This window comes from Scyliorhinus torazame, chromosome 21, assembly GCF_047496885.1.
Source record: "Scyliorhinus torazame isolate Kashiwa2021f chromosome 21, sScyTor2.1, whole genome shotgun sequence".
In the NCBI taxonomy this organism is placed as follows: Eukaryota; Metazoa; Chordata; class Chondrichthyes; order Carcharhiniformes; family Scyliorhinidae; genus Scyliorhinus; species Scyliorhinus torazame.
In genome coordinates, this window is record NC_092727.1 from 122531779 (window position 1) to 122546099 (window position 14321).

Consider the following 14321-nt stretch of genomic DNA (forward strand, 5'->3'; position numbering starts at 1 on the left):
AGAGCCCAAGTGGTAGTGGTGAAAACTGGGGAGAAAAACAGGATGGTCGTTGACTACAGTCAGACCATCAATTGGTACACGCAGCTCGACGCGTACCCCCTCCCACACATATCTGATATGGTCAATCAGATTGCACAGTATTGGGTCTTCTCGACGGTGGACCTGAAATCTGCCTACCACCAGCTCCCCATTCGCAAGGCGGACCGCCCGTACACCGTGTTTGAAGCGGACGGCCGCCTTTACCACTTCCTTAGGGTTCCCTTTGGCGTCACTAACGGGGTCTCGGTCTTCCAACGGGAGATGGACCGACTGGTTGACCGGTACGGACTGCGGGCCACTTTCCCATACCTGGATAGCGTCACCATCTGTGGCCACGACCAGCAGGACCAACGCTAACCTTTCCAAATTTCTCCACACCGCTAAACTCCTCAATCTAACCTAAAAGAAGGAGAAGTGTGTTCAGCACGAACCGATTAGCCATCCTCGGCTATGTGGTTCTGAACGGAGTTTTAGGGCCCGACCTCGATCGCATGCGCCCCCTCATGGATCTCCCCCTTCCCCACTGCCCCAAGGCACTCAAAAGATGCCTGGGGTTCTTTTCGTACCACGCCCAGTGGGTCCCTAACTATGCGGACAAGGCCCGCCCATTCATCCACTCCACCGGTTTCCCACTGACGGCTGAGGCTCACCAGGCCTTCAACCATATCCAGGCCGACATCGCCAAGGCCGCGATGCACGCGGTCGACGAGACGCTCCTCTTCCAAGTCGAGAGCGATGCATCAGACGTCGATCTGGCCGCCACCCTGAACCAGGCAGGCAGGCCCGTGGTATTCTTTTCCCGCACCCTCCATTCCTCCGAAATTCGGCACTCCTCCATCGAAAAGGAGGCCCAAGCTATCGTTGAAGCTGTGCGGCACTGGAGGCATTACCTGGCCGGCAGGAGATTCACTCTCCTCACTGACGAACGGTCGGTTGCCTTCATGTTTAACACACAGCAGGGTAAGATCAAAAACGATAAGATCTTGGGGTGGAGGATAGAGTTCTCCACCTTTAATTACGAGATTTTGTATCGCTCCGGTAAGCTCACCGAGCCCCCCGATGCCCTGTCCCGAGGTACATGCGCCAGCGCACGTGGACCGACTCTGGACCCTGCACGACGACCTCTGTCATCCAGGGGTCACCCGCTTTTATCACTTCATTAAGGCCCGCAATCTGCCTTACTCCATCGAGGAAGTCAGGGCTGTCACCAGAGACTGCCAGGTTTGCGCGGAGTGTAAACCGCACTTCTACCGACCAGACCGTGCGCGCCAGCGTGGACTTCAAAGGGCCCCTCCCCTCCACCGACCGCAACACGTATTTTCTCAATGTGGTCGACAAATATTCCAGATTCCCCTTCCTCATCCCATGCCCCGATATTAACATAGAATTTACAGTGCAGAAGGAGGCCATTCGGCCCATCGAGACTGCACCGGCTCTTGGAAAGAGCACCCTACCCAAGGTCAACACCTTCACCCGATCCCCATAACCCAGTAACCGAACCCAACACCAAGGGCAATTTTGGACACTAAGGGCAATTTATCATGGCCAATCCACCTAACCTGCACATCTTTGGACTGTGGGAGGAAACCGGAGCACCCGGAGGAAACCCACGCACACACGGGGAGGATGTGCAGACTCCACACAGACAGTGACCCAAGCCGGAATCGAACCTGGGACCCTGGAGCTGTGAAGCAATTGTGCTATCCACAATGCTACCGTGCTGCCCCTGATCAAATTAATTATTTGACGACTGCCACCGTCAGCAAAGCCCTCAACACCACCTTCGATCTGTTTGGTTTCCCCGCCTACGTCCACAGCGACTGGGGATCCTCATTTATGAGTGACGAGCTGCGCCAGTACCTGCTCAACAGGGGCATTGCCTCGAGTAGGACGACCAGCTACAACCCCCGGGGAAACGGGCAGGTGGAGCGGGAGAATGGGACGGTCTGGAAGGCCATCCAGCTGGCCCTACGGTCCAGAAATCTCCCGGCCTCCCGTGGCAGGAGGTCCTCCCCGACGCACTTCACTCCATTCGGTCGCTCCTGTGCACGGCGACTAACGAAACCCGCATGAACGTCTCTCTGCCTTGCCCAGGAAGCCCACCTCTGGAGTTTCGCTCCCAACGTGGCTGGCAGCTCCAGGACCCATTCTCCTCCGCAAGCACGTGGGACTCCACAAGGCAGACCCGTTGGTTGAGAGGGTACAGCTATTCCATGCAAACCCGCAGTACACCTACGTAGCGTACCCCGACAGCCGCCAAGATACAATCTCCCTCAGGGACCTGGCACCAGCTGGGTCCCCACACACACACCCCCCACTCTGCCCCAGCGCCACCCTCCCTTCCCCCAGCGCACCCCACCACAGCCCCCGCTCCAGGACAATCCGTCCTTCCCTTGGTCCCACCCGGGGATGAAGAGGACGTCGACACGCTCCCGGAGTCATCGACGACCGAGCCGACGCCTGACTCGCCACCAGCACTGCGGCGCTCTCAAAGACGGATCAAGGCGCCCGACCGTCTAAATTTGTAACCTGCTGTGAAATTTTAATGACAACCTGTATGTAAATAGTTTTCCACCACCCCCACTGGACTCATTTTCTAACAGGGGGTGAATGTGGTCGTCACCACTGTTGTATTATATTGTATATACTGCACTGCATATGAGGGTATTATGGTAAGGCCCCTGTACTACAGGTACGGGGGTAGATCCCTGCCTGCTGGCTCCGTCCAGTAGGTGGAGTATAAATGTGCGTGCGAACTGCAGCCATTTCGGCAGCAGCTGTAGGAGGCCACACATCTCTGTGTAATAAAGCCTCGATTACTCTCTACTCTCGTCTGTCATAATTGATAGTGCATCACACATGCAAACATTAATTTTCCCTAGTGAAGGGTTGGCCAGCAAAGTATCCAACACAAAGTACTGGCTTGCCCAGTACGGTCATGGTGGCATGTTATTAACCAGAACCCAACTATATTTTTGGAAACATGTTATCAGCGAACACACATTGACATTTGCAACACTGCAGTCAATCGAGAGGCGAGCTTCGTGGCTGGGGGTGGGTGGATGGGCAACTATCGCTCTTAAGATGACTTTTACTGAGCTGTCCTTTCAGGAAACAAAAAACACTCTTAATCTTCTCCTCGTCTTTAGATCTCCCACCCCGAAATAACAGGGCCTCCCTCAAATATCAGCTGTCCTATTGCCAGATCTCCCACGATGCTGCCCAGGAACCCAGTTTTTTGGACGCGCACTCGAAGGTTCCCCGGGAGGTATCTCACCCAAAAGTGTCTCTGATCGCGGTGGAGATTGCCCGGCCTGAGGCTCTCTCCTACCCCCTGATGGTACGGTCAAGGTCAGAAACTGGTCACAGCATCCACATGACACTCTCTCCTGCAGCTCCTCTGAGTAAGAAATGCGATAGTCTCCACAGTCCGCTTGAACAAGCCACTTTCTTTAAAAATGAGAAATGGTCATTCAAAACTCTGCACAATATAAAGAGAGGGTGTAAGGTGGGGTTGTGGGGAGGGGGGGGGTTTATTTTGGCTGTCAGCGAACAGGAGAGAACAGCGCACGGGTGTGTGCTTTCAAACCTAAAACTTTCTAAACAGTTCGACATTCAGGGGAGGGTATGTGTGTGTGTTTGGGGAAGGGGGGGGGGGGGGGGTGTGGTCGGAGCTATCCTCAAATGCAAACCCCAACTGCAACCTCCCAGTGCACAGATTACCTGCACCATTGCCCCTGTGTACAGAGAAAGCTCCCACCCCCACCCCAAAAAAACAAAACTTAGCCAGCGCTACTGCAGTCAGTGACAATGCAATACCAGATAGAATCCCCATTGGAAACTGACCCATTATTCACGCGGCCAACAGGATTGTTTTTTTAAAAATACGTAATTACATACCTGTAATTGAGTGGCTCTTCAAAATTCACCACCAGCACCACACACAGGAAAAGGCAAATGAAAAAACTGGACAACAGAATTATCCTAAATCTGGAAAAGGCCATAGCAATAGAGACAGCGACTCGAGTGCAGCAGGCGAATTAAAACGCTTTCTCGCTTTCAATAGAAGGCACATACATCAGTGGTTCACACATAAGGTCAGAAAACGCGAGTCCCTGAGTCTGGGACCTGGGTCCCTTCTCTCTTCCAATTGCTGGTGCATCTTGGCTCCTCGCCACTCTTTTTTTTTCCTCTCTCTGCTGTTTCCTCCTCGAATCTGCAGCTGGCGTCGTGTCCGACAAGAATGTCCTATCATGGGATCAGCCAGTGGCTCCCCTTTCCACGCCGACCTCTTCCTCAGCACATCATCATCACCGCGCGTTTGGCTGCAGCTATTTAAAGATACAGTTCACGGTGAGCTGGGGAGGCAGAGATTGCTACATTGCAGCAGAAATGGAGGAAATCAATTTGCCACCCCACCCACCCACACCACCCCTTTCCAAGGCAACGACAGAAATCTCAGAACTGAACCCACAGAGGGATTATTTATTGGATTAATTTCCCCATGCAAGGTCAGATTCGGTGACAGGTTACTGAGCCAATCGCTGGCACCTTCATGTGTCATTTTCTCCTGTTTGAGCCAATGGCATTGAAGAAGGTGGGACTTCCTATTCCCCTGATGCTTACAGTAAATCAAAACAGGGCGTCCTTCCAAACCTGGGAGCAGGTGATATTTAGTTATTTTTCAGTCCAACATTGCTCAAAATCAGCTCAGTACAGCGTCAATTCAATTTGCCCCAAACAGCATAGAACTCAACTTCATCAATTTAAAAAACCCCAGCTTTTAAATATATATATGTGTGTAGTTCATAGAATGTGTAACCATAGAATAGAAAGGGCAGTGCGGTGGCGTAGTGGGTTAACACTGCTGCCTCACGGCGCCAAGGTCCCAGGTTCAATCCCGGCTCTGGGTCACTGTCTGTGTGGAGTTTGCACATTCTCCCCGTGTCTGCGTGGGTTCTGCCCCCACAACCCAAAAATGTGCTGGCTAGGTGGATTGGCCACACGAAATTGCCCCTTAATTGGAAAAAATGAATTGGGTACTCTAAATTTATATATTAAAAAAAACATAAAATAGAAGTATGATATTTGGCCCATCGAATCGACACCTGCTCTTTCAAAGTGTGATCCAGTTAGAAATAGGCATAGAATTTACAGTGCAGAAGGAGGCCATTCGGCCCATCAGATCTGCATCGGCCCTTGAAAAGAGCACTCTATCCAAGCTCACACCTCCACCCTATCCCCGTAACCCAGTAACCCCACCTAACCTTTTTGGACACTAAGGGCAATTTAGCATGGCCAATCCACCCAACCTGCACATCTTTGGACTGTGGGAGGAAACCGGAGCACCCGGAGGAAACCCACGCAGATACGGGGCGAACGTGCAGACTCCGCACAGACAGTCACCCAAGCCGGGAATCGAACCTGGGACCCTGGAGCTGTGAAGCAACTGTGCTAACCACTGTGCTACCATGCCGCCCCAGTTCTTCCACTTCTCCAGCACTGAATTCCCCTTTTGAGTATTTATCCCCTTTGAAATCCAATCCAGGGCCTCGGCCCACCAACCTAGCGAGCAGTGCATTCACAATTCTAATCACTCGCTGTGTAGTCACTCACTGGGAACTCCGGCACCTGCAAGTTCCTCTCCAAGCCGCACATCATCCTGACTTGGGAATATTTATTGGATTAATTTCCCCATGCAAGGTCAGATTCGGTGACAGGTTACTGAGCCAATCGCTGGTACCTTCATGTGTCATTTTCTCCTGTTTGAGCCAATGGCATTGAAGAAGGTGGGACTTCCTATTCCCCTGATGCTTACAGTAAATCAAAACAGGGCGTCCTTCCAAACCTGGGAGCAGGTGATATTTAGTTATTTTTCAGTCCAACATTGCTCAAAATCAGCTCAGTACAGCGTCAATTCAATTTGCCCCAAACAGCATAGAACTCAACTTCATCAATTTAAAAAACCCCAGCTTTTAAATATATATATGTGTGTAGTTCATAGAATGTGTAACCATAGAATAGAAAGGGCAGCGCGGTGGCGTAGTGGGTTAGCACTGCTGCCTCACGGCGCCGAGGTCCCAGGTTCAATCCCGGCTCTGGGTCACTGTCTGTGTGGAGTTTGCACATTCTCCCCGTGTCTGCGTGGGTTTTGCCCCCACAACCCAAAAATGTGCTGGCTAGGTGGATTGGCCACACTAAATTGCCCCTTAATTGGAAAAAATGAATTGGGTACTCTAAATTTATATATTAAAAAAAACATAAAATAGAAGTATGATATTTGGCCCATCGAATCGACACCAGCTCTTTCAAAGTGTGATCCAGTTAGAAATAGGCATAGAATTTACAGTGCAGAAGGAGGCCATTCGGCCCATCAGATCTGCATCGGCCCTTGAAAAGAGCACTCTATCCAAGCCCACACCTCCACCCTATCCCCGTAACCCAGTAACCCCACCTAACCTTTTTGGACACTAAGGGCAATTTAGCATGGCCAATCCATCTAACCTGCACATCTTTGGACTGTGGGAGGAAACCGGAGCACCCGGAGGAAACCCACGCAGATACGGGGCGAACGTGCAGACTCCGCACAGACAGTCACCCAAGCCGGGAATCGAACCTGGGACCCTGGAGCTGTGAAGCAACTGTGCTAACCACTGTGCTACCATGTAGCCCCAGTTCTTCCACTTCTCCAGCACTGAATTCCCCTTTTGAGTATTTATCCCCTTTGAAATCCAATCCAGGGCCTCGGCCCACCAACCTAGCGAGCAGTGCATTCACAATTCTAATCACTCGCTGTGTAGTCACTCACTGGGAACTCCGGCACCTGCAAGTTCCTCTCCAAGCCGCACATCATCCTGACTTGGGAATATTTATTGGATTAATTTCCCCATGCAAGGTCAGATTCGGTGACAGGTTACTGAGCCAATCGCTGGTACCTTCATGTGTCATTTTCTCCTGTTTGAGCCAATGGCATTGAAGAAGGTGGGACTTCCTATTCCCCTGATGCTTACAGTAAATCAAAACAGGGCGTCCTTCCAAACCTGGGAGCAGGTGATATTTAGTTATTTTTCAGTCCAACATTGCTCAAAATCAGCTCAGTACAACGTCAATTCAATTTGCCCCAAACAGCATAGAACTCAACTTCATCAATTTAAAAAACCCCAGCTTTTAAATATATATATGTGTGTAGTTCATAGAATGTGTAACCATAGAATAGAAAGGGCAGCGCGGTGGCGTAGTGGGTTAGCACTGCTGCCTCACGGCGCCGAGGTCCCAGGTTCAATCCCGGCTCTGGGTCACTGTCTGTGTGGAGTTTGCACATTCTCCCCGTGTCTGCGTGGGTTTTGCCCCCACAACCCAAAAATGTGCTGGCTAGGTGGATTGGCCACACTAAATTGCCCCTTAATTGGAAAAAATGAATTGGGTACTCTAAATTTATATATTAAAAAAAACATAAAATAGAAGTATGATATTTGGCCCATCGAATCGACACCAGCTCTTTCAAAGTGTGATCCAGTTAGAAATAGGCATAGAATTTACAGTGCAGAAGGAGGCCATTCGGCCCATCAGATCTGCATCGGCCCTTGAAAAGAGCACTCTATCCAAGCCCACACCTCCACCCTATCCCCGTAACCCAGTAACCCCACCTAACCTTTTTGGACACTAAGGGCAATTTAGCATGGCCAATCCACCCAACCTGCACATCTTTGGACTGTGGGAGGAAACCGGAGCACCCGGAGGAAACCCACGCAGATACGGGGCGAACGTGCAGACTCCGCACAGACAGTCACCCAAGCCGGGAATCGAACCTGGGACCCTGGAGCTGTGAAGCAACTGTGCTAACCACTGTGCTACCGTGCCGCCCCAGTTCGTCCACTTCTCCAGCACTGAATTCCCCTTTTGAGTATTTATCCCCTTTGAAATCCAATCCAGGGCCTCGGCCCACCAACCTAGCGAGCAGTGCATTCAAAATTCTAATCACTCGCTGTGTAGTCACTCACTGGGAACTCCGGCACCTGCAAGTTCCTCTCCAAGCCGCACATCATCCTGACTTGGGAATACGTTGCCTTTCCTTCACTGTCCCTGGATCAAAATCCTGGAGCTCCCTCTCTAACAGGACTGTGGATATACCTACAGCTCCGGGACTGCAGTGGTTCCAGAAGGAATCACCAGCTTCTCGAGGGCAATTAGGGAATGGCCAATAAATGCTGGTCTAGCCAGCAACACACATCCTGTGTATAAATAATTTAAAAAACAGCTTTTCCTCAGGTCATCTCTGGTTCCTTTTGCAAATCACATTAAATTCATGTCCTCTGGTTATCACCCCTTCAGCGGTAGGATTTAATTTGACTCAGATCACTCTACTTGCTTCTCCAAAATGTTTCTCTCACTCCTTAACTGGTTAAGGAGAAACCCTCCTAGGCTTGCCATCCACTAAGTTCTCAGATGCCCTCGCCAGGAATTCTAGAACTCTTGAGCATTTTGACAGCGTCAGGTACTGGACAGCATTCAAACAAACAAACGCACCAACAGAGCCAGCTGGCCCAGCCTCCATCAGATGGCTTGCTAAACACAGCGTAGAATATTCCTCAGGGAAGACAGTTCAGGAATACAGAACATTTTCACAGCTAATGATTGGCAAATCATTTTCACATGGACTAGTCACAAAGCCCGCTGCCACCTCCTGTTCTGGTCTCCCGATGATACATTACAAGAGTTACAAATATTTTTATTTAGAAATTTATCACGCTCATCTTTATTTTCAGTTATTATTTGTGCTTGCTACGGTCGGGTTGGTGTTGATAGAGGAACGTTATAGTTTCCCAGCATGAAGGTCTAGGGCAGCACGGTAGTACAGTCGTTAGCACTGTTGCGTCACAGCGCCAGGGTCCCTGGTTCGATTCCCGGCTTGGGTCACTGTCTGTGCAGTATCTGCACGTTCTCCCCGTGTCTGCGCGGGTTTCCTCCGGGTGCTCCAGTTTCCTCCCACAAGTCCCGATAGACGTGCTTGTGAGGTGAATTAGACATTCTGAATTCTCCCTCAGTGTAACCGAACAAGCGCCGGAGTGTGGCGACTGGAGGATTTTCGCAGTAACATCATTAACGCAGTGTTAATGTAAGCCTACTTATGACAATAAAGATTATTATTATTGCAGGCTTGAACATAACATTCCAAAAATTCAAAATAATCAAGGGGCAGAAGGAGGGGGGGGAAACTAATGAGGCTAAAAGCCTCGACTTGATGTATTGCATCCCAGGATATTAAAAGTCTTACAATACCAGGTTAAAGTCCAACAGGTTTATTTTGAATCTCCTTCAACCTGTTGGACTTTAACCTGGTGTTGTAAGACTTCTTACTGTGCCCACCCCATTCCAATGCCGGCATCTCCACATCAGGATATTAAAGGAAGTAACTGCAGAGGTAGTGGATGCACTGGTAGCAATCTTCCAAGAATCATTAAATTCTGGAAAAGTCCCAGAGGATTGGAAAATTGGCAACGTAACCCTTTTTAATAACTTGAGGAAGCCAGCAGTACTGAAACAAAGGTTCATTGAATTATATACAATATCCTGCTCCCATCAGTAACTCGCTCCCAGTCCAGTCCTTGCTGGGAGAACCATTCACACCAGGTCCCACTTGGGCCGACCTTTATGTGTAATCTTTAACAAGCTCCAGCTGGGTTGCCTCTGCCCCCTATATGGGAAGCTAGTTCTTCACGAGTCCCACGGGGAAATCAACAATGGTTTCCCCATGATTCTCGTGAGGGTTATAACATGCCTTAATTCAAAAAAAGAGGGAGACAAAAAACAAATAATGATAGGCCGGTTAGCTTAACTCCTGTTGTTGGGAAAATGTTCGAGTCCATTATAAAGGGTGTAATAGCAGAGCATCTAGAAAGAAATAATATAATCAAGCAGAGTCAGCATGGCTTCATGAAGGGGAAATCATGGCGGACAATTTATTGAAATCCTAATGAGGTGGTAATGGGCAGGATAGACGAAGGGGAACCAGTAGATGTTATATACTTGGATTTCCAAAAGACGTTCGATAAGGTACCACACAACAAGCTACTTGCAAGGATTGGGGGTAGTATATTAGCATGGATAGAGGATTGGCTAACTGATGGAAGACAGAGTTGGGATAAGAGGAGCTTTTTCAGGACGGCAACCTATAACCTGCCACAGAGATCCGTGCTGGGCCACAATTATTTACAATATAAATTAATGTCTTGGACAAGGGCAATGAATTCACTATTGCCAAGTTTGCAGATGGCACAAAAATAGGTGGGAAGGCAAGTGATACAAAGAGTCCATAGAGGGATAGAGGCAGGTTAGGTGAGTGGGCAAAATCTTGACAGATGAAATATAATGTAGGAAAGTGTGGACTTTGGGAAGAAGAATAAAGGAGCTGAATATTATTTAAATGGAGAGAGACGGCAGAAAGCCGTAGCTCAGAGGGATTTGAATGTCATTGTGCATTAATCACAAAAAGTTAGTCTGCAAGTTCGACAGGTAATTGGGAAGATAAAAAGGATATTGTCCTATATGCCAAAGGGAATGAAGCATAAAAATAGGGAAGTCTTGATAAAACTATACTAGGCACTAGTTAGACCACACCTAGACCACTGTGAACTGTTTTGGTCCCCTTATCGAAAGAAAGATGTACTGGCATTGGAGCAGTCCAGAGAAGATTCATGAGGTTGATCTCGGATATGAGGTGTTTTCCATAGAAGGAGAAGTTAAATAAATTGGGGTTGTACTCATTGGAGTTTAGAAAAATGAGAGGCGACCTTATTGACACATATAAGAAGACTCAGGGGCTTGACAGGATAGATGGCGAGAGGATGTTTCCCATTGTGGGAGAGTGTGGGACCAGAGGGCATAATCTCAGAGTAAGCCCATTTAAGAGTATAGTAAATCTGTGGAATTCTTTACTGCAGACAGCTCTAGAGGCTGAGTTGTTCAGCATGTTCAAGGCTGAGATAGACAGATTGTTATCAGTAAGAGAATCAAGGATTATGGGGATAAGGCGAGAAAGTGAGTTGTAGATTATATCAGACCAGCCATAAGCTCATTGGTTGGTGGAGCAAACTTGATGGGCCGAGCGGTCTATGTCTGCTGCAACGAACTGAAACTAAGAAACGTGCTTTAAAATGCATGGACACATTCCAAGCTGGGCGCTCAGGGGAGTGTGAAGAGAGACATTTCCTCTAGTCCAAAAATTGTATTGAAACTCATAACGGTCCAAGGAAGAGACATTAAAATGTGAAATGATGGATATTGAAACAACGGCTGCTACAGACAGACCCACTGATAACCTCTGGAAATACACAATGGGTGAAGTATTTCAGGGCAAGCTACTGCGGAGAGAGATTGCAGGCGACACAGGTGGTGTGAAGAAATCTTTCAGCAAGGGAAACAGGCTGAAAAGCTGTGCGCTCTCCCGCGCTCCCATTTGAAGAAAAAGGCATATTTTGCCCAATTCAAGAAGTCAATATTGCCAGAAACCTACGAGCAAACCAAGATTTCATACTAATTGCAACATCCATATCAGACCACATAGAAGAAACCAGCTAAAGTAAATTGCCCGCAATGTTTAAAATATATTCCTCAAGGACAATCAAAGGACGCTTAATTGTATATTCTTTGACCTTTCTTTATTGGAGTCTAAATCCCTTAATCTCTGCTAAGTGTATGTGTGTGTGTGCATTTGTTTGTGTGTACGTGTGTGTGTTTGTGCGGGTGTATGTGCGTATGCATCATCTACAAAACACACTGCAGGAACTCATTAAGGTTCTGCACGCAGCATCTTCCAAACCCACGACCACTATCATCTAGAAGGACAAGAGCAGCAGATACCTGGGAACACCACCACCTGGAGGTTCCCCTCCAAGTCACTGACCACCTTGACTTGAAAATATTCCTTCACTGTCACTGGGTCAAAATCCTGGAATTCCCTCCCTAACCGCACTGTGAGTGTACCTACACCTCAGGGACTGCAGCGGTTCAAGAAGGCAGCTCACCACCACCTCCACAAGGCCAACGAGGGATGAACAATAAATATTGGTCGAGCCAGAAATGCCCACATGCCATAAATACATTTTTTTTAAATCATCATACAATCAAAGCGTTACAAAGAGAAACATTTAGATTAAGTGTGCCAGCATCACCTTCACTGGTGTCCTTTGATATCAGTATTCCAATACATGGGCAGAGATTGCTGAAATGGTGAAAAATGGAGTTCCAAGAAAATTTTGGGATCCCTGTAAAATGGGTATTTATAAATGGGTATGTATATAAATATCTGTAGTGAGAGTACCTTTAGGAAATGGGTGTTTATTACTGCAATGATGTCAGAGAGGGGGTGGAGCTGGTCTGTCTGTCAGGTTTTTACTTTCGTTTTAGGCTGTCTGCTGCAGGGTGTGTTTTAGTTTTGTTTTCAGAGCTGGATAGCTGCAGTCACAGCCAGAAGGTCTATTAGAGTCATTCTCTGTAATCTAAAGACTGTAAATCGATTTTGGTGATTTAAAACTAGTGACAGTAGTGACTTTAACCTGATGTGCTTCTGGTAAAAGGTGTTTTAAGTCTTCTGGATGTTAAAAGAACAGCTTACGGATTACTTAGTGTTGTATTCTTTGGGAGTTGTATTTGAATTAATGGTTGCTAAGTTGTTCACTGTTTGTTTTAAAAACAGTTTGTTTAACTTGAATTCATAGAATAAACATTGTTTTGCTTTAAAAAATACTTTTCCATTTCTGCTCTACCATACCTGTAGACTGGGCCGTGTGCTCCCCATACCACAATCTATTAAAAGTTGTGGGTCAGGTGAATTCCATGATACACTTTGAGGGTCTCTAAACCCTGACCCATAACAAATTGGGGGCTCGAGGGGATAAAAGTCTATCTATTGGATTGGCTTAGTGAACTTAAAGACAGTGCGGGGTGAGCATATTGTGGTTGCTTTTCAGGTGTGGTATTTTAGTTTAAGTAGGGAGTGTGTTGTGGACAATGGCTCCTTCAGAGGCTCTGAAGTTTTTGGGTGTGGAGACAGTCACACGCAGTACCTTACGGACAGAGTCTAAAAGCAGACTGTTAGATTTGGCAAAAACATTGCAGTTAACATTACCTGACAAAATGTGAAAAGGTGAGGTGATTATGGCGGTGGCTAAGCATTTCAAGTTGCCTGAGATACAGTTTGACTCATTGGAAATGGCAAAAATTCAGTTACGAATTAAACAAATGGAACATGAGAAAGAACTAAAGTAGCTTGAATATGAAAGAGAGAGCAAGGAAAGAGAAAGAGAGAGAGAGGAAAAAGAGAGCGAAGAAAAGAAAACAGAAAGAATAGCCTTAGCAGAACAAAAAGAAAGAGAAAGGGAGATACAGATCAGGGAAAAAGATAAAGAGAGAGAGTTTGAACTTCAGAAAATGGCCATGAAACATGACAGACAGCCCAGCTCCACCCCCTCTCTGACATCACTGCAGTAATAAACGCCCATTTCTTAAAGGTACTCTCACTACAGATATTTATATACACATCCATTTATAAACACCCATTTCTTAAAGGTACTCTCACATGACACTGTATACAGATCATTAAAATGTAATTGTCGGGTACATAATTAATGAAAAAGGCTAATGGAATGTTAACTAGAGAACTAGAATTGAAAGTGGAGGACCTTTTGCTACAGCTATACAAATCCATGGTTAGCTGATATCTGGAGTACAGTGCAAAGTTAAGTGAACCACACCTTTGAAATACAATGTTGGCTTGGATGGAATATTGAGAGAAGTACAATGGTTAGTTGCGATAATGGAATATTGAAACCAGGTTTATTATTCCTGAAACATTCAAGGTAAAGAGGGATAGATGGAGGCTTTTGAAGAAATCAATGGTGTGGAGAGGGAGAAACTTTTTTCCCCATTGACGGGGGTTTCAGGACAAGAGGAGATAAACTAAAAATCAGAGTCAAGTTATTTGTGCGAGAAGTTGGAAAATAGAGACAGCAAATGCTGGAAACTCTCAGCAGTTCTGGCTGCATCTGTGGAGAGAGAAGATAGAGGCCGTGATTCAGCGGCCTCATGTGCCCGACTTGGTGTTGGGATGAGGCCACTGAATACGGGGACAGGGCAGGGTGATACCCTGGCACTCCTCCTGTCACCCGGATACGGGGACAGGGCAGGGTGATACCCTGGCACGCCCCCTGTCACCCGGGTACCTTGGCACTGCCAGCCTGGCACTCTGCCAGGGGCACTGGCATGGTGGCAGGCTGACAGTCCCA

General features: G+C 47.6%; 1 protein-coding gene across 1 annotated transcript in view; it reads right to left on the reverse strand.

Moving 5' to 3' along the window:
* The window catches only part of LOC140398596 (alpha-2,8-sialyltransferase 8F-like), a 48558-nt gene extending 44099 nt beyond the window's left edge, over window positions 1–4459 (reverse strand). Inside the window, exon 1 of the mRNA XM_072487431.1 lies at window positions 3940–4459. Within this exon, the coding sequence (XP_072343532.1) occupies window positions 3940–4043 (104 nt within the window). The 5' untranslated portion in view covers window positions 4044–4459. The remainder of the gene's footprint in view (window positions 1–3939) is intronic.
* Window positions 4460–14321: the final 9862 nt, after the last annotated feature.